The 25,167-nt window shown below is 31.7% G+C and overlaps 1 protein-coding gene across 1 annotated transcript in view; it reads left to right on the forward strand.

Annotated features, from left to right (window-relative positions):
* LOC123696794 (serine proteinase stubble-like) overlaps positions 1 to 25,167 on the forward strand; it is an 89,504-nt gene that overhangs the window by 31,719 nt on the left and 32,618 nt on the right. Inside the window, exon 3 of the mRNA XM_045643162.1 lies at positions 17,551 to 17,649. Coding sequence (XP_045499118.1) covers positions 17,551 to 17,649 — 99 coding nt within the window. The remainder of the gene's footprint in view (positions 1 to 17,550; positions 17,650 to 25,167) is intronic.

Raw genomic sequence — 25,167 nt, forward strand, 5'->3', positions numbered from 1 at the left:
ACGAATATAAATTCAGTCCATTTTACAATAAATCAAATTTCCAACTACGAGTTTATGATCGAAATACGGAGTATTATGAATGATGTCGTAAAATATCGCACTGTATATTTTGTGGAGGAGAATTGAATGCAGTTAATTTCCATATAGAGCGAATTCCCGAAATAGTGCTTTCATTAGCTCTGTGCAGACTTAATAAGATTTAGTGCTGTTGGTATATTCATTTATAATTGTTTAATTTATATGTATTCGCTGTAAGACCTTAAAATCTGTATTTATATTATCTAATGTTATATAATATATACAAAATTCTGTTAAATGATGTTTTACATGCCTGAATAGCTGAAATGTTATCAAATCTTTTAGAAGGCTACATACCATTCAATACATTTGCTGCCAAATAATCATAAATATTTGTTATATTAATGAAGCCACATTACAGAGTAGAGTGTCTAATTATGAAAGACTTATGAAATATTTTGTCGACAAATGTAAAGCAGCGCAGATGATGCTATTACCGAAACGACGGGTAATTATGCCGACTTAACCCACGCACTCTCTTTATGGCAGGCTTTTAACGTCATTTGCCTGTACACATTTAATATCGCCTTGATGGAGAATACTGAAAATATAAATTAAATAAATAATAATTGTATAGTTACATTTGGATGTATTATTTTTTATTTAAAAAATGGTTTAATAATATGATCTCTAGACTCTAGCACAGAATACATAATAGTAGCTAAACGCTAACTCTAGTACCTAAGAATTTTAATGTAATTACATATTTTTTGTATACGCTAAAATCTCTATCATCTTATATACCTACTGTGATAATCCTATAAAGAGGAAAACACTTTCAATTTTTTTCGCAAGTTGTAAAACTGAAATCAATTTAAAAATTCCTCTTTAGATATCGTAGTATTATTTAATTTAATTTTCATAGAATTAAAGTGATAAATTGATTGAAAATCCTTCTTCATCTTCTCACAAGGTAAAATGTTTTATTGGAATGCTTATCTTATCTTCTTAATATATATAAATCTCGTGTCACAATGTTTGTCCTCAATAGACTCCTAAACCACTTAACCGATTATAATAAAATTCGCACACCACGTGCAGTTCGATTCAACTTGAGAGATAGGATAGTTTAAATCAATCTCAAATCGTTTTAGAGAAAGCGGGCGAAGACGCGGGCGGTAAGCTAGTTAGTATATAAAAATCCATGACAAAAGATTTATTTCAGAAATCTCAACATTTTTACACAAGAAAAGCGCCAAGCAATGGACTTATTATGGCTGTCTCGTAGAAAATCGACGTTAAGTAGCGAAGCTCAGCACTTTAAACTAATTATCTAAGTGTTTCAGGCGAAAACCTACAGATTCATTTATTTTCACGCTTTCAGACTTTAATTCTATTTGATAAAAATCTTTTATACGTTTATCGTTTATAGCGCAAGTTACTTCTTATTACTTATATTTTTTTATAAAATAATTTATTTCTATCCATTTTCATTACCATTGACGTAATATCATGCGATTTACAAAAATAAAATAATGATTAAATCCACTACTTCCCAGTAGTTACGAACATACACTAACATATACATAATTGTATTGTAAATTTGTTTTGTAAACGAAATTATAACAAGAAGTTTTCCTTTTAACACTTCGTTAAAAAAGTAATAACAAATAAAGAATAATAGATTATCTTTTGATAATTTTTCCTTATGAAGAATTATGCTCAACTAATAATTCATACTTCAGAAACCTACTTTTTACAAACCTGCAAAAGATAATGAATTTCGATTACCACCTCTCGTTTATCTTAATCATTTAAATCCCCTGTTTATGCAAATTACCCTTTTCTTACCAATGATGTAATTATATCTATTAATAAATACCTCATAATTTTTATCTTCACACCAAAAGTTTCACCATAACTAAAGCTATCTAACCGGTCTATGCAGATTTACCCTTAACTCAGTGACTTTGTAAACAATGGCGAATTCTTCAGATATTCACCCAGTAACGTTGTTATTTTAGTAGTTTTAACGGTTACAAAATGAAGGGAAATTGACCTAAAACAACGGACTAGAGTTTGATAAATCACATAGGAATAATTGCAAAAATTGTAACAATATTTTACGATATGGTTTTTTATGAGTGCCTTTTTAAATAAAACACAATGTTTGATAAAATATAAAACTATGTATCAACAGCTTTAAGTTTTTTAATGGACCGATAAAAATATTTATCTTTATTACAATTTGATCTACCTTTATAAATAAAATGTTAGGTACTTAAAGTTTAAAGATATGTCTACGAATTTGTATAATGTAATTTGTTTTAAATGTAAACCAGTAATTCGGAAATAATTAGTCGAGACAACTTTCTATATCAGCCGATGATAATATAATTGAGTCAGTAATACTAGTCTTGCGAAACTTGTAATAAAATCGACACTTTATTGCTTAATCGAGGAAATTATATACTTTCTCTTTGTTACAATATTTCTGAAAATTGTATCTGTTAATAAATTACGAAATATTTCGTAATTTAAGCAGCAAGCAGCTACTTAAATCCTTCTTACAAGATAAAAAAAAACTAATTTAATTCTTAAATCTTAAATCTAATAAATATGAATGCATGATTTATAAAGAAGAGTGGATCCTTCTCTATAAAACATTGTATTCATTCATGCCGGTATAATATCAATTATTTTGTAAGCATAAAACGATCTGGGGCCGTATTAATGACCTCTTATTTCCAGACAGCTTACGCCATGAATTGAACTCACTGGAAAATTCATATTATGATTGAAATAACCATGGCTGGTTGTTTTGATCCTAATATGAATTTGCCAGCCAGTTCAATTCACGGCGTAATCTGTCTGGAAATAAAATGTCGTAATAAGCACCTGTGGTGATTATAGAGATCGTATTGATTCGATTAATAACTACGAGCGTATAAGGAACTAGATTTCCGCCCGCGGCCTCGCCCGCGTTTGCAAAGGAAAACCCGCATAGTTCCCGTTCCCGTGGGATTTCCGGGATAAAAACTATCCTATGTGTTAATCCAAGTTACCCTCTATATGTGTGCTAAATGTCATTGTAATTGGTTCAGTAGTTTTTACGTGAAAGAGTAACAAACATCCATACATCCATACAAACTTTCGCATTTATAATATTAGTAGGATTGGGAACTGTAAAACTAACCTGTTTGTCTCTTTTTTAAATTTAATTTCATCGACGCATTTGCCTTTAGGGCAATTACTACTAAATATTATGATTGTCTTTGTGTCATGTTTACAGTCGGTATTAAATTATGAATACAACAAATAAATAAAGATGATAACGAATTAGTTTACCCAAGAAAGTTAATAGAAAATAGAACGGTCTCCAAATAAGTTAATTTCACTTTCTACTGATAAAAATCTTTTAGAAACTTCGCTTTGTTTCCGCGGCAAAGCCTTGATACCGAAAACGTAATCAGCGTATAATTGTATACAACAAAATGGCGTTTAAAAGCAAAATAACAGCTTTAATTGCTAGCATACTATGAATTATCTGTCTTCCCACGGTTCAATTGCTTTTTGTGTTTATGAAAATATGTACATTGTACACATAGCTACTTTTGTTAACATAAGTGCTGATATATCATATATCAATTAAATAAGCCTACGGATTCATTTAATTATGCATTAATAAATTTTGTATCTAAATAAACTAATTGACGATAGGTTACATAACGTGTTCATAAGGGCCGTTATTTCTTTTATATGAAATAATATGTTAAAGTAATTTTGAAAGATGTATGAGAAAGAAAGGGTTTTATAAGAACTATAAAGTCATTAAAATTCTAGTAAGGCATTAAAATGCGTTTAAAATATTTATCAAATAAACAATACTTGTCTCTAAAGACTTTTTAACGGATTTTAAAGACCACTTGTCTCTTCTATTGTTTATATTGTTATGTTTTATTCAATTTATGAGAAATAAAAACATTACTCGACGTAACATTAATTTACAAATTCAATTCGTTCATTAATGGCTATAACATAACGATAACAAAACTAAGTGTAACACATAATTGGCCAATGCGTTCTTTTCTGGGAAATGAGATTTCTATTAATCGTATAATATACGTGAAAATATCTGTACAATCGTGTGATGTGAAAAAATGTTATCATGGCTAGATGGATATGAAATGCGTGGATGTATTACAAGCTTATTACGCGCTGAATGTATGTTTTCGCATCTAGATATAAAATAACTGGAAGGAACTACAATTTGGACCTAAAATATTAATAACAAAATAGATTAAACTTTTCTTTCACATATATGAAATGTTCGATGCGTATGAATCAATAAGGAAATTAGAATAACAGATAATTAAAATTTTACATTTAACTATTGTTCAATGAACAATTCAATCGACAGATTAGATTTATTTACTGTATGTTAAAAGCTTTAGTTAAGGTCTTAACATCTAGGAATTAAATGGCTTGAGGAACTAAATTACTCTTCTGTAATTTAATGTTATAGGGCTCTGCTCTTTTATAGGCTAGCTCAGTGGAATGCTTATTTGGAACTTGATGAGAAAATAGGAACATGACGTTCCTATTTTCTTTGGTAAGTTTGAATGTTATTACTGAAGTAACGATGTAACTGTAATGAGTAACGATACTTAGTTATTTTGAGTATCATTCTCAAAAGTTCGTTCTTCAGATTTTAATTTATCTGCGCATAATCATCATCTATGAAAATATTATGACGAAGACGTCATGTCCAAGAAATAACCTTTTTGACTTCATGTTATAACTGCCAACCCGTTCTTTAGCTGATGTATGATTTAATGTATCTTCAATCCTTATGGTTTCTATAAAATAGGTGTTTTCTTGCGGCGGGAACAAATATGGACAGATTATGACGAATTACATATTAATATTTAGCGGTACAGCTCCATCCAGTCCGATTTATGATCTAAGTTTTATATCGCCGAGTAATATGTCCACCGTTTATCTAAATATGGCAACTAGTAGCACACGTATGAATTTAATCTTTAAAATATGGTCTTATAGTGAGAAATAGTTGGATTTGTAAAAAAATAACATCGAGTGCAACATTTTCTATTACGTTCACCGTTATCTGATGTGATTTTATTACTTTTATGTTCACATATTACATATATTTTTATAGAAGTAAATAAATAGCTAAAATCGAACACATGGGTTACATGTTAATGGAATAAACTTGCTAGACATGCTTATTTTTTCACAAGATTTGTATTGAACTTAAAAATGTATTATTTCATACACAAGAAATGCTTCTAATGAGGCAGTACATTAACCGACTGGCATGCTTTATATAGATAAAGTATGTAAATTTTTAGATAACGTGTTAGCCGCAGTTATTGATATTTACGAAAAATGGGCTTTAATTTGATTATGTCAAGTACACTATTATTCGTATAGGTACTGTGTACACTGTACATATTGTAAATTGCATTTCGAACGTATTTTCCGAATGGTACTTATCTTTTATTCTTGTGAAAAATCGTAGTTTTTATTAACATATTGTATATATTATTGTTATGTGTAAGTGATTATATCAATACACTCTGATTAATATATGAGTAACATAATCCAACATATGAACCTTGTTTAATAGGTGTAGGACGTGGGTACCTAAATTACGAAAAAATTATGAAATTGGATCTCTCGCTTCACCCACGAGTTAATGACACTTCTTAGTTCAATAACACAATGATTATGTGAGAATAAAACTCATTTTCACTTAAAACCCGTTCATTACCGAAGATATTTAAATTAGATTTCAATCACTTTCCAGTTCGGTTCAAGTTTCCTCTTAAATGGTTCTAGTTTTTCATAGTGTAACTTTTAATTGCTTTAACAGTCCTAGAACGGGTTCAGTTAGATTAACTTTCTTTAGCTGGCTATGTATAGATACTGTTCTTTTATTAGATAGGGAGGCGAAGAGGGGAATTTTCTGCAATACTCGAGCGTGGCAGTTTAAGATATGAGAGATACCTTAGACCTAATAGAACAACCTTGTTAAATATTTAGCTCTTTAAGTAGTGACGCGCGCCTAGGATATACGATCAGATTAGTAAAAAAAAATCGATAGTCTGAAATACTCGAGCGCGTCAGATTAAGATATTGGGGGTTGATTTTAGTGTTTTAAGACTAAATTTAACTAATCTGACAATAAGTCCTTGACGCCGCCAAGTTATAGGGTCGCGAACTAGTAAAAAAAAAAACGTTAATCCGGCATTCTCGAGCGCGATTGTTTTTATTTTTATTTTGAAGAATATAATCTAAAACTTACTAAAAATACAAAATCTGCCGGTTTCCGCGTGACCGGAAGTCTGGAGGAGCCATTTCGTCTTCCGAAAAACGCGATGCAGTATATAAGTCGCGAACGATACATTTTACAAAAAAAAAAGTTTGAATAAACAAAAAAGGTAATTTTATTTTACACAAAAAAGGTCTCTTTACATTTTTGTCCAAAGTTAAAACTTTTTGACTTGAAGCATCATAAAAACTCAAACTCCCGGTTTTTTGAGTATATATCGAAAACTGAGGGTGTTAAGAAAAATTGATATGAAATAACGATGATTAAAAAAAAGAAACTCTCAAACCTTTTTCGGTCAGATTAAGAGAACCCACCAACATTTTTGTCAGATTAAGAAAATATGCTTTCAGGAGACCGAGATAAACCTCCCCTATGAAAATCTGACGCGCTCGAGTATTTCAAAAGGACTTTTTTTTTCTGCATTTTCAAAAATTCATCGTAACTTATCGTCACGCCGAAATCGTCAGTTTTTTTAAGGGGAGCTTCCTTGGGGCCTACTTAACACCCCTTCCGAAAATCTGACGCGCTCGAGTAAATTTTTTTTTTGTGCATTTTTGACGAATTAATATGCCTAGCCCCACCACGCAAACCGGCAGATTAGTATACCGTTGTTATCAGAGGCACTTGGGGCATACGTAGTATGAATATCTGACCCGCTCGAGAATGCCCAAGTTACTATTTTTTTTTACATTTTTGAAAATCCGTACACGCCAAACCCACCGCTAAAATGGTTTTTACCATAGAAGCTTTTCTTTTCGAAATTATTTTATCTATCGATTTTGATAAGTCTCGACGGCGCCGTTTAATTACGCCATTTAGCTACCTCGCCTCCCTATCTATATGGTCTGTGGGAATTTTATTGACGTTCGCAAAGATTTATTCTGTGGCCGTGTCAATAAACTCTCGCGTGTCATTTGTCAATACAGATAATCAATAATTATGAACGTCATTGTCATTACTTGCACGGGATTCTGTGACGGGATTCCATTGAACAACAACAAAAAGTTAGGAGATAAATACGAATCAATCAGTTTAATAAACTAAAATGAGGATAATTAACAATTTAGAACTTATAACTTATTTCACTAACTTTAAAGTATAAATACGAAACAGGCTGGTAGAAAAGATTTAATTAGACCAATAAATATATAGCCATATTAATGGTCTATTTAAACCTACCCTCCCTATGACATTATCTATAAACCTTGACCGATTGAGTCAGTATATAAAAAGCTATAAAAATATCACAAAGCTGTTTTATCGGAAATGCTTTCGGGTCAACGCGCTTCGCTTGCAGTTGACGTGATGACGGGTAAAAATAACAACAAAGTTATAATTTCATGTACTGTGAAATGCTGAGGGATGGATATTTTTTTATACCTTGATTATATATTTTTTTATTTGTACTTATAAGCATTTTGTTTTAACTTATTCTATTCAATGGTTCTTGAGAGAAGTCTAGTTGGCTGAACATTATTCAGTTCTGTGAACAAATTGGAGTTTGAGTGTAAGATTAAGTTACTTCCTTCACCGGTTACATTAATTAACCGAACCATAAGTTAGAAATGAAAATAATTAACCAAACCATAAATTATGTGTCATGAACAAGAATGAAACAAAAGCTAGGTAGCACAAGAAGAATGGCTGAAAAGATTTTTTGCAACGTTTCTATTTTTTTTCTTAAATGCAAAAAAAGATGGAAGATTGTAATTGTTCGCTGCTTTAACGATGGTCAAAGGCTATTATATAACAATGAAAATCTCGACAATGTAGGCTTACCATTTTCCTCAAGTCCTTCCTTTTATACTTGAAATAGGGTTTGCTCGATTTTTGTATTATCCAACATCGTGATCGCGGTGACACACAAACAAACACATTTGTCAACACACGGGGAAAGCGGACCCCATTGATGCGGCGACGTCAATCATCTGACGAGAAAGCGGTACAAATTTACGCGTCAAAATATTGTCGAAATGTTTACTTTGTGACCAATTTTTGGTGGAGCTGTCAAAACTGAAGCAGTTTACACACGTCGGGGAAAGGACAAATTTATTTCGTCAATCGACTTTCAATATCACAAATTCAAATGTCGAACTCACGAACTTCTGGCTGATTGGCCGTTGAATAGATGAAGCGGTAATTTTTTTTATCAGTAGGTAATAGGTATGTACGTTAATTGATTTATTAGTTGCGGAATGTAAGAATCAGTCTTTTGTTTTAAAAAATTACACAATTAATCTGCATTCTGCATGTATAGGTAGTATCGTTACTGATAATTAATCACATAAAGATAATGTTTATGTATATTTAAATCTTTATATCCTACTTATGTTTAGTTTGTAGATTATTATTTAAATAATATGAATTAATAGTCTAAATTGATGAAGACATTATACATTTTTTAATACAAAGGAGCATGTTGAACCAGTTGCTATATTGTGTTATCTGCATTCCTTAAAAATATGTTAATCGTTTTTTGGAAGTCATTTAATGAATAAAAACAATATATGCTAATATTATGCAAAGATAAGCGTAGATTTATAAACTTTTAAGAATTTCAATATAAAATTATTTTAACCCATTGAGCCCCAAGCGGCCCAATCGGTCCCAGGCACAATAGATTTTCTATTGTGTCTGTGGTTCCGGGGCCTGAGTTATTAAATGAGGACAAATACGATTTTTGAATCATATATATCAGTTAAATCACCCGTATTTAAAGTATCAGAGTAAAGATTAATCAATTTAACAATTTTGAGAAAAATTATGCTATTTTGATACAGTTGAGTTAACGAGTAGATTGTATATCGAATTGTGATCGGTAGTTTTTCAGAAAAATGCATACAGTAGGTAGTTATACTGATATACTATACCTATGGAATGAAATAGGTTTAAATATTACATACTTGTATGAATCATCATCATCATCATCATCATCAGCCCATATACGTTCCCACTGCTGGGACACGGGCCTCCTATGAGAGTATAGGCCATAATCCACCACGCTGGCCAAGTGCGGGTTGGCGGATGACACATGTCGTCGAACTTTTTTTTTTTTAATTCTTCGACATGTCGGTTTCCTCACGATGTTTTCCTTCACCGTTCGAGCAGTGGTGATGTAACAACATGCGCAGATAAATTGAAAAATCAATTTATTTCCTGCGCGCTCGCCTGGTCTCGAACCCCGGACCGATTCGAAGTCCGAGGTCTCACCAATGAGCCACCACTGCTTGTATGAATGTCTTACCTTATTTCAAGTAGGCAAGAACACGTGTACAATGTCATAAATAAACTTGCTACACTTTCATATTAGCAATAGTTACCGAACCTGTACTTTCGACGTAAATATCTTAAAACGTTTGGTAATTCAGGCTATAAAAGCGAAAGTGGTGGAGCGCTATATTTTATTGGGTTGTAACATTTAATTACAAGTTTGTATCTAAGTGGATTATACGTAATAGAGTTGTTGTTGTATGGCGGTGACCCTATTAGCACCTGCAAATGGATTGGGCTTTTAAAGCTCGTGTGAGGATTCATTTATAAATGAACTAGCTTTTCCCTCGCAGCTTCGCCCGCTTTGTCTAAGACCTAATAAATTATATACTAAAACTTTCCTTGAGAACCACTCTATTTATAAAAAAGTAGTTTTAAAGATTTAAGCATAGGGACAGAGAAAGCGACAATGATTTCTTCACTACACAGCTTAAAATACTATGTAGTGAAGAATATCATTGTTTTTATATTACAGTTGATAAAAAAATACCTTTATAGCAATAATTACAATATGGGTTTTTGTTCAAGTTTGAAAGCACAAAATGTGTATCATAACAACCATCTTTATTTCAGTATAACACCTTTACCCTGAAACTTATTCTTGTACGAACTTTGAAAGCTCTTAAGCTTAGAAGTTCTCACTGAAATGTCCTTTTGTTTTAAAATAAAGTGCTGCGCTGTATTTCCTTTGATAATCGCCATAGTGACACTATTTTTCACAATTTCTTAGTTTTAACTTCGACGCATGTTGTATAAGTTTCCAAGCTTTTATATTTTATAGCTCACAAAGAAAACTTTATATAGGAAATAACAAAGAACTACAATGTAGTGGAAAATAATAAAAAAGAAGCGGTTAAGTATAGCATTTATATAAAATGTACTTTAATTACAGATTATTACGTTATTTCATTTAGAAACAGTTAGACGATCTTATAAATTAAATATGGTAAAACAACATGTACTTAAACACAACGAGGCAAAAAAAATCTCTGTCTCAAAAACGTTAGATACCGTAACAGATTTTTTTATTCATAATAGTAGCAATTCGCTACCGTTTTGTTTTAATGGCCCTATCAGAGGTTGCTATGAAATAAGCGTAATAATCATTAGCTTCAGAGAATAACGGTGTTTTAATTAATGGGAGATTATACCGACGGATGAAAGCAAAAACGTGTTGACACCAATAACACAATAGCGCCATTTTTATGGTAAACGAGTAAAGGCAAGTAAAGGTAATGTACTTATTACACGATTGATTAGATTCTATGTAGCTTCTATAGCGTATTGAAACGTAAAACTTAATCTTTGAACAGGAAATTTAGTAGCGTAGGTATAGATTGCAGAAGTTAGCTGATTTTGCATAGATTTGAGAAGTTAGTTAATTTTGCGATAGGGTAGGATTGAGTTTGAAGATAGATTAATAGATTTAATAGGCTAGTAACTTTTGTAAGTAGTTTTAATATTTAGATACTAGATACGCACTGGCTCTGCGTTTTCCTTGAACCGGGATACAAATAGGAATTATCGCTATATAGTGAAAGTATTTTCAAAAATTTTGAGTTGTCATATACAAATGTAGCACAGATAACCCGAACCTACAAGAAAACGAAGAATTAATTACAATATTACGCGTAAGTTTAATCAGAACATTACAAAGATGCGCCTTACCAAGATGGGCGAAGAACAAGATTGTACTTTTGTAAAGAATTATATTAAGCGCTCACACGTGTGACGCTACAATTTTCCACTTCGTTTTCCATTCAATGATGGATTATTGCCTGTATTTGTGGTTGATTGATATCTGCAGCCGATGACTGCGTGATTTCATTTGTAGGCTCAATCAATTTATACTTGATTGCCGCGTAATGAGCGTTGTACGTCTGATAATTAAGCTTTGAAAATCACTTTCTGTATTTCTCTTTGATGTATCATTCTGAAAGGCAAATTTAATCGGTACATTATTTATAGCGAACTAAAACTTCGTGTTTAAATAATTCATATTGATATCTGAAAATGTTTTGTTTATTGATACAGCTAACGATCTATTGTCAATTTGCTGTGTTAAGTATGAGAATGAATAAAACATAGCTTCGTACTTTTTGTTTATTTGAATGGTTTTGTACCATTATGTTTTAGATATCAATACTTTTAAGTTCTTCACGTTCCGTGCTTTATATCATTCTTCTGATTTGAACGGGGAAAAGTTTAACTCATAATGTGTAAGATACTTTCAGTAATTTAGTAGTTTGAGTATGAAGTGTAATTGCATATTACAACTTTAACTCAATCTTAATTAGAAGATGCTGTTAAGATTAGAATACATAAGTCGCTTAGAGTTAGGTATAGCCTCAGGGATCATTAGAAACAGTCATAGCGATATTGTATACTTACTTATAGTACGGGGAAGCATGATTCTTTACAATTTCACCTTAATACTAGCAGATAACTTGATTAGTTCGCACGCCTGTCCGGCCGGCTGATGAGTTAGGTTATGCGCATGCTATGATACTATTTATTGTAATTTATCTATTTATTTAATACTATGAATAAAAGTAGTATGATGCTAAATGTTTATTTCTATCTTCGGTCGTAATTGGTAAAACTATGTTATGACGATTTAAAAGTGCTTCTATAGAAGAAGTCTTATTGGATAAATAAAAGTTTGAGTTCATGGAACTGAAATCTGACCTGAAAAGCTCGTTAGAAAGAATTTTTAAAATGTAATAACTATTAGTAATAAGGAAGAAGGTCTACAGTTTCTATTAGTTTGTGTTTGTGGTTTCAATTTCAAGAAAGTTTTGGAATAGACAGACAAGTTTCAGGTATTGATTCTATATAAGTTTAGAAATATGATAGTTTTATAGATTCAATTTTATTATAATTAACAAATTTCTATTGCATTAGTTTTGGATCAATATCAGATATCTACCTGATGTAACTTATTATTAGTAGTGTCTTGTAAAAAATAAATAGTGACTCCATCACAGCATTTCTATTAGTTAAAAATTAAATAAAATTATAGATTCTAATAACACGTGTGCAAAGGGCCTAATAGACACAGCTAGCCTCTATGACGTTAATTCAACGTTAATGTACACTAGCTTTTGACCTCGGCGTTTGACGAGATAATCTGATGTGTGCCATTCATGGAACGCTTCGAAAGTTTTGAGTAAACAGGAGTTTGTGTTTGAGAAGGGACAGAATAAATACAGTCTATCCTCTGTTTTAGAACTATTAACAAAGCAATTAAAGGTACTTTCTGGGCACTTTGGTTTCGTTTATGGTTTCCTTCACTGAATTAACAGGTGTTGTTGTCACATTATAGTACATTTTAACGACGTTAAATAGGCTCGTCTTATATCATTGTGCCGTCAGCACATTACAGCTTACTTATTAGGTCATGCATCATATAACATTAATATGTATTGTGTCACTAATTGTACTTCAGTCTTAAATTGGCTCAAATATAAAGAGGTTGTCAATCCGGTGTTTAATTTCCGCTATCCTAAATATATAAAGCCGCTACAATTTGGTGACCCCGACAACAACACCCGACAACAACACCCGACAACAACACCTGACAAACAACAACGCCTGACAACACGACAACCTGACAACGTATTTCGTGACCCCGGACTTTACACGAAGCCATAAGAATATACCTACAAAATGACAACTGAAAATAGAGCTCCGTCAGCAAGCACAGCATCCGAGAGAACAGCTACATCATCAGAATTTTGGTGCGAACAAGCCCATATTCGCAAACTACAAGAGCAAGTAGCTCAGTTATCAAGACAAATAATTGAATTGCAGAATATGGAAACAACTCGTCACAGAAAACGAAATAATAATATTCATAATCGCTATCGTCCTATATCCCGTGGACGTAACATGATACGGCGTGAGCCGCGGAGCGCCGACAGTCTTTGTTATTACCACGCGCGATTTTATTATAGAGCTAACAAATGTATAGAGCCGTGTGCTTGGAATAAAAAAACTAAACAGCAGGAAAACTAAAAAGAGTGCAATCGCAGGCGGAGATTTGCACTATTAAGCCATCGCACCGCCTTAACATTACCGATAGAACATCGGGACTAAAATTTTTAATTGATACGGGAGCGAATATATCAGTGATACCTGTGACTAAAACTCTGCATAAGCGACCGAAGTGCGATAATTACGAGTTATACGCTGCTAACGGAAGCGTTATAAAGACTTATGGTGTAAAGACACTTACATTAGATTTAAAATTACGTAGACCTTACCGGTGGACTTTTATTATAGCCGAAGTGAAACAAGCAATATTAGGTGCTGATTTTTTAGGACATTACAAACTTTTAGTGGACATTCATCGCCAAAAATTAATTGATACAGTTACAAACTTATGTGTAATCGGTTCAGTAACTTTGAGTAAACATATACCAGTGAACACAATCGACTTTAATCATAAATATAGTGATCTGTTATCGCAATTTCCGAACATAACTAAGCCAATGCGTTTCATAGAGACTCCACGACATTCTATAGTCCATCACATCGAAACAAGCGGCCCACCCGTATTTTCGCGACCGCGACCTCTACCGCCTGACAAATACAATAAAGTTCGCGCAGAATTTCAGCGAATGCAAGAGATGGGGATTTGTCAACCTTCAAAAAGTTGCTGGGCCAGTCCTTTACATGTGGTAATGAAAAAGAACGGAGATATATAAAGAGGTTGTCAATCCGGTGTTTAATTTCCGCTATCCTAAATATATAAAGCCGCTACAATCATATTTGATGATACACTTGAGACATTCTATGAAAATATAATTGTGACCATAACAAAACATGCAATATTTAAGCACGACATAAATAAACTTAAAGAATATAAATTATTTCATGTGAAATATATTTAACTGCTATAGTTAAGTTAGATTTATCTGTCCATCAAGGTAATAAAAACTGTATCATATATCACTTTCATTTTATGCATTTTTTTATAGTGACAAGGTATAAAATTTCATATATTTGAATATAGTTTATGTTCAATAAAATATGTAGACGCGTAAATAAAAATTCAATTTATTCTCAAGTGAATGTCTACGTTTTATTTATTGGATGCCGTCTATTTGAATCGCCCAATAAAATCCTTATTGACGTTTGATCGGCTTACAAGAGATGTGCGGCTATGAATATGAAAAAAGGTAACTTAACATAGATAAAAAAATATTGAATAGTTTTTTTAAAGATTTATATGGTAATTATTGAGAAATTTATAAAGTAATTTTCTATTGTAATACACGTTATGTGAAGTACACCATCAGAGGATTATACTCCCAATACTCATGAGAAATTTATTAATAAATAAATGCACATAATTATTTATTTGGATGAAAAGGGATTTTTTATGGAAAGAGCAAGGTGCCAATAATTCGATCAGTTTCTGCAAAAAACTTATAATTTAGATCGTTACAAGTATACCGTAAGATACAATTTATTCATGGTGTACACCAAAAACCATGATGGGTTTTATTTTTTACAACCTATCCGCTTGTTTCGGAGGCTTCAAATTTTTTATTGGTATCTTATTACAATACGTTGAAACACGTACTTTGCGTATGTAAAGTGACATCTCTCACTCGTGATGAAATCTTTATACTTTCACCTTTATTACGAGACAGGTAATGCGATGTGACTGAGCGGAAAATCTTTTTAAACATTTCATGTGTATTTTATGATAATGAAAAGCGGCGTGGTGTTGACGGCGTAAAGACTGTAGATTTCGATTTCTGTTTATAGATGTTTATTATTTATAGTTGGGATTACTGTTTACTACATTACTGGATAGTGATAAAATGTTATATCTGTGATTATATTTTTAAGAATAAGCAATTTAGCGACTTATAAAGAATTAAGGTTAGAATTTTGTTTTATAAAGTTCGAGAACAAAGAGTTGAGATTAAAATTAATTACGAAGATGAAACTTAATATTCATTTTAAATATACGTTAAAGTTAAGTAAAAGCCTTATTCGATTATACCCATGAGTTTTGGATTGCCGAAGTTTGGGGTACTAAGGCGAAACACGTTTCAATCTGACGGTACTTTGATCTCCAGTAAAAGGAAAAACTTTGTCCTTTTGTTCATTAGAGACCATTTTTTTGTAACAATTTTCCCTGTAACGTCTTTATGTCCTGTATAAAAAGAGATGTTTTGAACGTTAAAAGGTTTCTGTTATAATACATTTATTTACTGCTTCAATTCCTTAGGAGTCCTATAACATCTATTAAATTCATCAATTTTCATTAGACGACGACATTCCGAAACCGTGGTGATAACCAAAATATATATTAATTCACCCTTCTAAAAGTTTACATTTATAAAAAGGTTATCTGTTTGTATTCAATATATTGATTCTCTTAAATATCCTGAAGCCAGATATACTCAACATTTTTAATTAATTATTTGGAGCTTAATTTTAAAGTACATACATACTTACGCATTAAATATTCATTTCGATAACGATAAAAAAACTGTAGTAATGACTTATTTCTTCGGTTTATATATTGTTTTATAAATATTGTTTTGGCTTACACATAATAAATATTGTTTTATATTATTTGTTAAGTAGCATTAGCTTTCAAAGACTGTAAGGGATTGCTTGCGCCAAATTGTTAAGGCTTCTCTATGAAGTTATAAAACAATTTTATAGCTTATAAATTTCAAATCATAGGAACACTGAAATTGAATTGGGAAACTCGGTCGTGGAATAATCTTATTTCTCTTATACAGTTTCGAAAACTTCTGGAGAATATTCAAAAGGAAATAGGTTTTTAGCCGAACCAGCTTTGACATTTGTAATATACTTTACCCAAGTTTTAGTATGTTTTTTGAAGCTTCGTCGTCTTCTTTGGCACGTTTATAAGTTATTCGATTGTTTGGTATGTTGTTAAGAACGACCTTTGTTATCGAAATTTTGTTATTGAAAAAGTATGTTTGCATTGATATTCGATATATGATAGTTCATCCTATGTTTTTGGACCACATAAGCTTTGATGATTTATATCATACATGTACATTTTATAATATTCAACTGTAAAACACATGAATAATAAAGTAATGTATAGAAGTAAAATATGCTTTCTATAAAATGTTGTTTAAGTCTTATGTTTGATTCTTAGTTAGGCTATCACTTAAGATCATTTTAATTCAATAAATAAACACAAAAAAAAACAAGCAATTCCTCTGCTGTAGCGCAAATTGATCTATTCAAATAGACTTTCGCATTTAACATCAATACGTACTTGAACAGAAGTTAACAGATAATAAACTAACATTGCACTAATAAAATTGCACTAAACAATGGTACTACGGTAAGCGTAAAGTACTTTTAAACTCATTATCAAGACTCGACTATCAATGTTTTCGCTCACTTACTGTGACCCAGTTATGTAAAATAAATCCGAGCTTATCACACCGTAAGTATTCACCATTCGCAGGTGCTAGCCACTTTATCAGCTCTAATAGCGAAATACCCGATATGTAAAGTGGGTTAGGAAATATAGGCATTTGAATAAGTGGGAATAAATCTAGGTGTTCGCTGGTTATCTGTAATTGCTTGTAGAGCACGTGTCGATTGGGATTGTGACTAAACGTGAGGTTAAAAGGGTACTAACTACTTACATTGCGTTTCTAATAAACGGCTTTTACAAGTATATTATAGAACCTAGAGATAGGTAAGTACATAAAAATTTTCCCCTGCGACAGATTTCAGTCTATATTCCGCGCTTATTTCGTCACGAAAGTTTATCTAACTTCAAGTTTCGAGTTTAAAATATAAGGAAACTGCCTTCAAATCTTTCCAAAACTAATTTTAAGCTCTATTATGTATAAAGTATGTACTATAATGCCATAATGATCTTGTTCCAGGTGTGGTTGTGATGTCATGGTGGTGGACACTGGCGGTGCTGGCGCTGTCGGAGCCCGCCCGCGCCGCGCCCCGCGCGGGCATCGGTGAGCAATTTTACAGTAAGCATTCTGCACTATTTCTTACTCGGGACTTGACTATGTTTATCTTAACGAAGATGCCACACGTAAGAATGCATTGATTAGCAATTATATGGTAAGCATAATATAAATTATGCTATTCTCCTTGGGATATTGTGCTAATTCTTAAACACTGCGACTGACACAGAGAATGACCTATGTCAACATAGCTTTCTAGCAAACATGCGGCCTATGAGTTTTCATCATTCAGTAGACATTTGGCACTGTTTTTGCACCAGTACTGTTCTTTACAGTACCACTCTTTATACACAAACGTTGGCACTTCCTAAAACACTGTTTTGAGGTAGCAACGATTTGTTTAGGTACATCACTTGACACTTGGCCATCAATAATGCTACAACTATAATTATAATTTAGAGTCATAGCTCTTTTCTACAGTATGCGTATAAAAATAATTATTGCAATATTGCTAATGGAATACTCTGAATTCTGTATAGATAAAAAATGCTATGCTTATAATTAAGCGTTAATAGGTTTACGATTCTAACGATAAAAGGCTTGTTAATTCTGCACGGTTATTTCACTAAAGCGATACAGTATAAAAACTATAATAAAACACAAAGTTGTTTATACAATTATACGATTAGAATCATATTTGAACCGGTCGTAGTAAAAGTGTTATTAAGATATTACATTCGAGAACGTATGGTCCATTGCACAGAGGTGGACATATTTCATAATTCAATGCGAGAGAGAAGTCTCGCGTAAACCAGTAGAAATTAGTTAGTGACAATTGCTTTGTCACATTGTTAAACTAATAATCTTATAGTATGGAGAAGCAATGTAGGCGTAGGTTTTGAGTCACTGTGAAGTTTGCAAAGTTTTCAATGTAGTGTATTATAGTGTGGGATTTGATCATTTAATAGTGTGGAAGTAGTAAGTCTATACGTATATTCTGATATCTCTGGGAACTATAAATATGATTTTAATTTATTAGCGGTACTTTCTTTTGTTTTAATAAACGTGTTCACAATAATGAGGCATACACACAATTAAGAGGAAAGAGAAAAGCTAATTGCACCTACCTACACGAAAAATGTTTTAAGTAGGTAAATTGAAGAATGAAGATCCTTTAATATTTTTTCGCTAACCGCCTAAAAGCCAAGGAGATTCGTAGGCGTACAAAATACCGTAATATATCCATTATCTTTGTTCAATCACAATATATCACAGCATCTTACGCACGTACGAAATAATACGCACGTAGCATGGTAGCAAATATATCGTGATTATGATAGCCTTTAGCACTGAGCTTATGTCATGATCCTTGTCCTATATTTATATGAGACGTGAGAATTTAGCCTATTAATGTTCCTTATATTGGAAGGATTAAAAACAAAAGAGATTAAGATGGTTTTAGGCACACGGAAAGGTCTGTCGAATTAAAAAAGAAATCATTGCCTTCTTTTTGTTAATAAAAATTTTTTTCTTTGTCACGTACATTTTATTTCAATACATATTACTCGTTTGTTTCAAATGTGTCGTTTTGCTTTGGAGATTTTATTTGACTGTAAAATCTTTTATTTTCGTTTGAGCTTTATATAGGTATTTTGCCCGATTTTATAGTTCGGGTCTTTGATGTTTACGTTTTTAAAGGCATGTTTGTCAATATTTTGGTACAATTTAAAATGTAATAGGAATAACCAAATACGATAACTTAATTATATCTTTTTACTTTTTTACTTATACTTCTTGACGAAGTAGGTAAGTACTTTGTTATTTCCTATACCCATTATGTAAAATTTTAGGTCATATGACCCAATGATGAAAAGAAAAACTAAATAGTCTAATATAAAAGCATCGGTAGTTGGTACCACGAATGCAAAATTGCAAAATAATAATCCATTTGTCTATACTTCAAACTTAAAAATCACATACACAAGTAGCACTTCATATATTCTCACATATAATATATAGTTGACCCAAATGACGTACAAAGTTGTTCATCTGCCACTGGAAAGCCACACGTGTTAGCAGTAATGATCTCGGATCTAGACGTATATCAGCCTGTAGATCGTATAGATCGTATAGATCTGCGCGACCACTTAGCGTCCATTACAGAAAGAATTACGATATGTCTCTATTTTGTTGAAAGGTGAGGGCGGGGTTCGAAATATGATTATGTTTTTAGGATTGATTGAGCTCTTTATGTAGGTTAACTTTCTTTTGGGAAATCCTATGTGTGTAGAATTGAGACTCAATTGTATAATGTATATGTACTTCATAGTGTATTAAGAGAATATGAAGTAGAATTATGTTGATATGTAAAATAGCGATTATATGATAACTATGTCAAACAATGAATGATAATTAAAAAAAATGGTAATTTTCTTCAATTCTCTTAGACTATAATAATAAACCAAGCTATAATAAGGTTGATTAACTTGAAGTGTTGAGGGTAGGGCTTTTATTTAGCTATAAAGTGTAAGTCAACTTTATTCACGTAAAGGATTGAATCGTAAACGCAACCAATGTAGAGACATCTGTGGCCGTATACATTTTAATTAAATCGGGTATATTTATGCGGCTTTTGATATAAAAAATCAAATATAAAGTGTGTGCAATTGTGAGGAGCATTTTCATTTCATTTCAATATCAAACTGATAAATATATTCAATAATTGGTTTGTAGAATGGTTTCGGAGGGTAAATATTTACTTTGGGTGGGAATAGTCTGGATAAAAATGGTTTTGGTGAGCTCGGGAAACATGTAAAACCTTATCTATATGTATATCAGGATCTAAAAGGGGCCTATTTAAACAAAATGTTCTATCAAAATTTATTTTGAAACTTGTGAAAAATCTAAAATAAAGCTATACAAAAATATGCGTTTATTTATATTTGATGATTTTTCTTATTAACTAGTAGAAGGTTTATTTAGAAAGCATGCTTTGTAATGTGGAAAATACAACGGAAAAGTTCAAAGTCATAGGCAGAACTGCCTCTACACACAATAAACTCATATTATAGGCAACAAAGTAGGTCAGACGATCCGTTACAATCAAAACTGTTCAGTCAATTAAACTGCCTTATAAATAAATCAGCCTTACATACACTAACATAACATCCAAGTATCGGCTATTTATATCCAGTTCCCGGTAGTTTATTCAACCGGATAAGATGACACGTTATTATGTAAGCATAGAAGGAGATTGTATAGGGATCGAGAGCGGAAACTTCTAACGAGAGAATAACAAACTTCACGACGATGTAGGAAAATAACTTGCGGAAATAGAACAACATTTTTAATGCTATCGCAAATCTTGGGTGTGTTTATTTAAAGAGAAAATATGGAAATAGTGGAAATATTTAACTGAAAATAGGTTGCCACAATACAGGTGTTTTAACTTTTTGATGTGTTTCGTTAATTTTGTTGAGTATTGTGCCCCATATATTTGCTTTGCAAAACATTTGAATGCTTCATTAAACTTTATGTACATACTGTTATATTCTGACATCATCATCAGCCCATTACGTTCCCACTGCTGGGACACGGGCCTCCCATATCCCATGTCAGAATGGCAGGCTTCCTGATTGCCATTCTAACATGTAGCTTTTAAAATTGACATTTATTTGTATAATATTACCTTTCATTAATCACCACGTTTGTTTAAATATATTGCACTTCAAAAATGAAAAACGACAAGCCAAGATATTAAGTTTCATCGCTAAGTACCTTTCTTTCATTACAAAAGTGCGTGAATATTAAAAAGGTTCAGTCATGCATAATTTATGATACACGAACTTTACCGTACAGTTTTTCTCGTACTAATATGTGCGTATAGTTGTGTGTATACTTTTACTTTTTCACTCAAGGTCATGAAAGTGAATTTATCAACCTATATGTGTCTAAAGCTAGTGGAAAGTAAAACGGTTTCACTTTCCTACAAATTACAGATCACGCCATTTGTGTATATGATTGGCCCTTCGTGGAGTTATGATTTACAACTGTTTGAGCCATTTGGTTTGAATGTTTGTTAGAGTATTGTTGTACACGTAGTTATAGCTAAGTTATATCTGCTTCTTGGATATAACCACAATTCATGCGAATAAATACTATGAATTCGCTCCGAGTTCTTTATTAAATGATCTGTATACTTTATATAAAGAATTCAGACGTAGGTATATTTATATATTCGTATATTTTTATATCGGGTTCGAGTCCCGCCTCGTGATCGAATTTTTTCTATTCTTTATAAATTTATATTTATAAAGCATTTGAATGCCATAAAACCAAAAATAGTTTGGAAAATCCAAAAGTGCACGCCTCATAATCTCATCCTTTACAATAAAATTGATTATTTATAAAGAGTACGTGACTATAAATATAAAAATGAAATAAAATAAAACATTTGGAAAAGTAAAGAAAGCGGTACCGTAATAATTGAGCTATTTTTCTTGTGGCCCCACCTAGATGTGAAACTGCGCAGGTTTAAGGGACTGACTACCAACTTATTTTTTTAAACCTTGGCTTATAGTATAAAGAATCGAGTTTATAATGGTGAATTTTGAGTACACTATAAAAAAAAAAGTCGATATTTTTTTTGTTTATTTAATAACAATTAAACCACATCGAATCAGACCCTGAAAAATGAAAGGGTTCTATTCCTGAGCATACTCAAGCGTAAGAGAAAAAAAAAGACTCGATTAGTAAAGTATTTCGGTCGCTATCGTGTTAACAAGAAAAAGGATCCGCACATACAGACACACGGACGTCCAAGACAGAACTTTTTTAAACTGTTTTTTATCTAGTTTAAATAACAAAAATGACATCAAAAATATCATGAACGTTAAAAATAGTGTTTTTTCTTAATATGTGTGTGTATGTATTATCTTACAAGTGCAATGTATGATACATAAAGACATTTTAAGTTTGAAAAATCAGATGTTTTGCGCGAAGTGACAGTAGTACCCACCTCAACGCTTCGCTTATGAGGCGTGCAATATAAATTTCGTATATTAATTAAACTGGTTAAAAAACAGTTTAAAAAAGTTCTGTCTTGGACGTCCGTGTCTGTATGTGCGGAGGATTTTCTTGTTAACACTGAAATACTTTACTAATCGAGTCTTTTTTTTCTCTTACGCTTGAGTATGCTCAGGAATAGAACCCTTTCATTTTTCAGGGTCTGATTCGATGTGGTTTAATTGTTATTAAATAAACAAAAAAAAAATATCGACTGTTCTCCATAATTTTAGTATATCTATATAATATGTTCTTTATTTTATTTTTATTTTTTTTATATTTATAGTGTACTCAAAATTCACCATTATAAACGATTCTTTATACTATAAGCCAAGGTTTAAAAAAATAAGTTGGTAGTCAGTCCCTTAAACCTGCGCAGTTTCACATCTAGGTGGGGCCACAAGAAAAATAGCTCAATTATTACGGTACCGCTTTCTTTACTTTTCCAACTGTTTTATTTTATTTCTTTTTTATATTTATAGTGTACTCTTTATAAATAATCAATTTTATTGTAAAGGATGAGATTATGAGGCGTGCACTTTTGGATTTTTCAACCTATTTTTATTAATATCTTTTATAAAATGAAAAGTAAGAATAAAATTCTAAAATGATAATATTACAGTGGTGCACCATATACTCGAATATTTCGTTGTAAATAAAAAGGTCCTTCGACCAAAGGAGTTGTGTATATTTGACAAAACATATTTAAGAAAAGATATATTGATATTTTAAGATTACTTGCAACATACAATAAACAAGCTAAAAAAGCTTTCATTGCATTACACATTTCGCATCAATGTAAATGAATTTAAATAGATTTTTTTCTTAATTTTCTTATCTTAACATCACATTATCCAGTCTTTATGCTCACACATTCATTTTAACGACCTATAACCGGCAAAACGGCAAGATTTTACGATCAATAAAATTTTGTAGCAAGTGGGACGCAACATAAACTTTAAAAAAATATGCAATTTTAATTCCATTTTAAAATGCACGCTTTAACGGTTCTTTTCGCACGTTATGTAAAGTGATGCATATGTTACGATTTTTTACACGCTTTATATTAGCTTCACCTGTATGTTTGTATGTTTGTAACCGACTTCTTTGGGCGCGATTTTGACCCACTTTAAACGGCCAGATTTCGTTCAAACTTTGTAGATTTATTGAGGACCGATGGCAATACACTAATTTGATAAAATTATTCCATTTTTCAATTTGCAAAAAGCGTGTTTTTTAGTTTTTTTAAACTATTATTATTTAATTAGGTAGATGCACTACGGTTCAATGGATAGGAACATGTTGGAATCAATCAATAGAAAAATATAAAAAAAAACGTTTTATAAATAAATCATAGAAACGATTTATATAACATTTTATATTTATCTCCATAATGCTTTCTGCTTTCCTTCTTATCTAAATGTTATTTGTTGTACATTATTTTTTGACATGACAAAATCATTAATTAAAAAAGAGGTAGTTGAACAAATGAAGCATTTCTCAGTTAGTCGGTAGGTATTATATTATCATCTATTATTTATTTAATAATTTCTACTAACAACAAAGTATTTCAATAACAACTCAATACTTAATTAACATACACAAGTGTAATAATTATAGTATTTGGGAATCATTTTTCACGTTGTAGTGAAAGCGGAAAATAATTTGAATGCTGATTGCCGGTTCGGTTGCCTGTTATTGTTCTTTTATGTAAACTGTTGTCTTGTGACGATCGTTACATTTTATTACCATATCGTGATTTTTGAATGTACCAGCAATTCTCCCATTTATGTATGTAAAGTTTGTGTGGCCAATGGCCATGTGACATGGATTTTTCTGTTTTAGAGCTTATTGATTGTGCGAGAGGGGTGTAGTTAATAGTAAAGCAATATTAGGAATTATTAGTATAGATTATGTAGTAAAAAATCTCCTGATTCCGTGGATTTTTTATAAACTTTTACAAGAACTTACAACCTGAAAAATTGTTGAATTATGATTTATGAGCTACTCGACTGTGTACAAATGCGAATGTACTCTTTTGATGAAGGAAATCAATTGTTTGAGGCGTTTTACATAAGTGAGAAGAAGAGTTGTATAATGTATTATTGTAACTTTAAGTATTCGGTAGCTGTAAAACGAATGCGTTATTATTCGTCGTGGTTGGTTTAATAAAATAAGATTTTATTGTACCTATATATTTCATTTATTTAAAGGAATTAGTTAGGTTGTATTCGTCATTAGTTACGTAGGTATATTTGATATGCGCTAATAAAAAATTATTAAACTTATTTGTTTCAATTGTATTAGTAATTATAGACACAACAAAATAATATCTATTTCACGTCAGCACAGAACATGACTTGCGTGTTCGTTACATCTTAGCCTAATTGAGTACAGAAAAGCATTATTATCCCAGCAAAGCAAATAATTAGCGCTTAAGATATTCATTTGTACTGAACGTGTAAATATATTTGCAATGTGGAGTTATATGCGAAGTTTTGGGGTTAAGTGGCTGGC

The sequence above is a fragment of the Colias croceus genome, chromosome 13 (assembly GCF_905220415.1).
Source record: "Colias croceus chromosome 13, ilColCroc2.1".
NCBI classification, from domain to species: domain Eukaryota; kingdom Metazoa; phylum Arthropoda; class Insecta; order Lepidoptera; family Pieridae; genus Colias; species Colias croceus.